Raw genomic sequence first — 1,498 nt, 5'->3', positions numbered from 1 at the left:
GGCTTCTTCCAGAAAGCCCATGCTTACCCCGATGCCTCTTACGGTGACCACTGGCCACCCCCAGCTGCAGGGCCACCCTCTGCCCAGCGGGCAAGCGTACGCAGGGAGCTGTGCTCCCTTTTCCCGTACGGCGAGGTGAACCGCGTCATGGCTTTGTACCCCCATATCAAGGATATCGCCAGCTTGACTTTACTGATACAAAGACACAGAAACTTGTGAAGCCTCCGGCTCAAACCTTTCCCTGGGGCAAAAAGGTGGTACCCCGAGGCTGAGCTAAGTGTTATTAAAGGGCTCTATGGCAAGGGTCAGAGCTGTTCCGGGAGCACAGGGCTGAGCATCGAGCAGCGGTGCGGCACGGGGCACCAGGTCAGGGCAAAGGCGGCTGTTGGCTGCAGGGGATCCCAGTCACCTCCCGTGGAAGTGAACGGGAGGGCTCGGGGTAAAACTGGGCTGTTGGCATTTGAACCTCACTGGTGACTGGGTTTGGGATAGCATAGGTCTTCGTTAATGCCTTGAAACACTAGATGTGTTTTTAAAGCCCTATCGTCCAACTACCACAAAAGAACCGTGCTCCATGGTCCCCAGTAAAGGGGTCTCCATGGACGCCCCACGACTACTTGCTCAGCGAGCCTAAAAAGCAATTTGGCCTGTTTCCCCGAACACAGGGCTGTGCTCCCTGCCAGAAGGCACCTTTGGGTCCACGGTAGTGCCTGATCCCGGCCCAGCCCCCTGTCAGGGAGCTTTCAAAGACAGACAGCTCTCACGGTCGTCAACCAACGCTGTGAAGATCTAGCATCACTAGCAGAGGTGGTGGAGGGATGGCGGGGCAGGGGCGCACCTGGAGAGCTGCAGACACCCTTCTTGGGGATCAATCACCATGGCGGTCCGATCGGGGAAGTCATCTTTGGCCAAAGTCCTGATGTGCCCTGAGGGACCAGGGTGTTAGTTCAAAAAAAGAAGAAACCCAGATGATGCTAAGTGGAAAAAAGCCAAACCAACTCCAAAAAAACCCACTTTAAAGTGTCTCTTGTATCAAACACGAAAACTATTGTTGACTTAACCCTTCACTACCAAACACGGTCCCATAATGCAATTATACAGCTGATTTATGATTACAAGCATTTAAAGTGTGTTCTGTTGGGACATGTTTGATTTTCAGTAAGCTGTAAAGCTGCTAATCTCTGCATTATTCCACTGAAGTCTTCAGGTTATAATTCAAATATTAAGGTTGATCCTGAAGTTTTTTGGCATTATACCAAAGTTTAAGTGTGTCAGTATGACATGTTTTAAAAATGCTTAACACAATATAAAAGGGTCATCTAGAATACCTTGTTCTGAATAATGTCATCTTCTTTCTTATTTATGTTTGTTTTTCTTTTTTTTTTTTCCCCCCATTCCTCTTAGCACTGATGCTTCATCAAGTCCAACGTTCAGGTGGGATTTACAAACTCTCCGACCCTGCAGTATCTCTGTTAGGTTGTCCTCTGAAGTGCAGTCG

At 49.5% G+C, this 1,498-nt stretch overlaps 1 protein-coding gene across 1 annotated transcript in view; it reads left to right on the top strand.

Moving 5' to 3' along the window:
* ZC3H12D (zinc finger CCCH-type containing 12D) overlaps positions 1-219 on the top strand; it is a 9,483-nt gene extending 9,264 nt beyond the window's left edge. Inside the window, exon 6 of the mRNA XM_009707531.1 lies at positions 9-219. Coding sequence (XP_009705833.1) covers positions 9-219 — 211 coding nt within the window. The remainder of the gene's footprint in view (positions 1-8) is intronic.
* Positions 220-1,498: the final 1,279 nt, after the last annotated feature.

The sequence above is a fragment of the Cariama cristata genome, unplaced genomic scaffold (genome assembly GCF_000690535.1).
Source record: "Cariama cristata isolate BGI_N322 unplaced genomic scaffold, ASM69053v1 scaffold15129, whole genome shotgun sequence".
NCBI lineage: Eukaryota > Metazoa > Chordata > Aves > Cariamiformes > Cariamidae > Cariama > Cariama cristata.
Note: the sequence above shows the minus strand (reverse complement) of the source record. Positions and strands in the feature narration are given on the sequence as shown.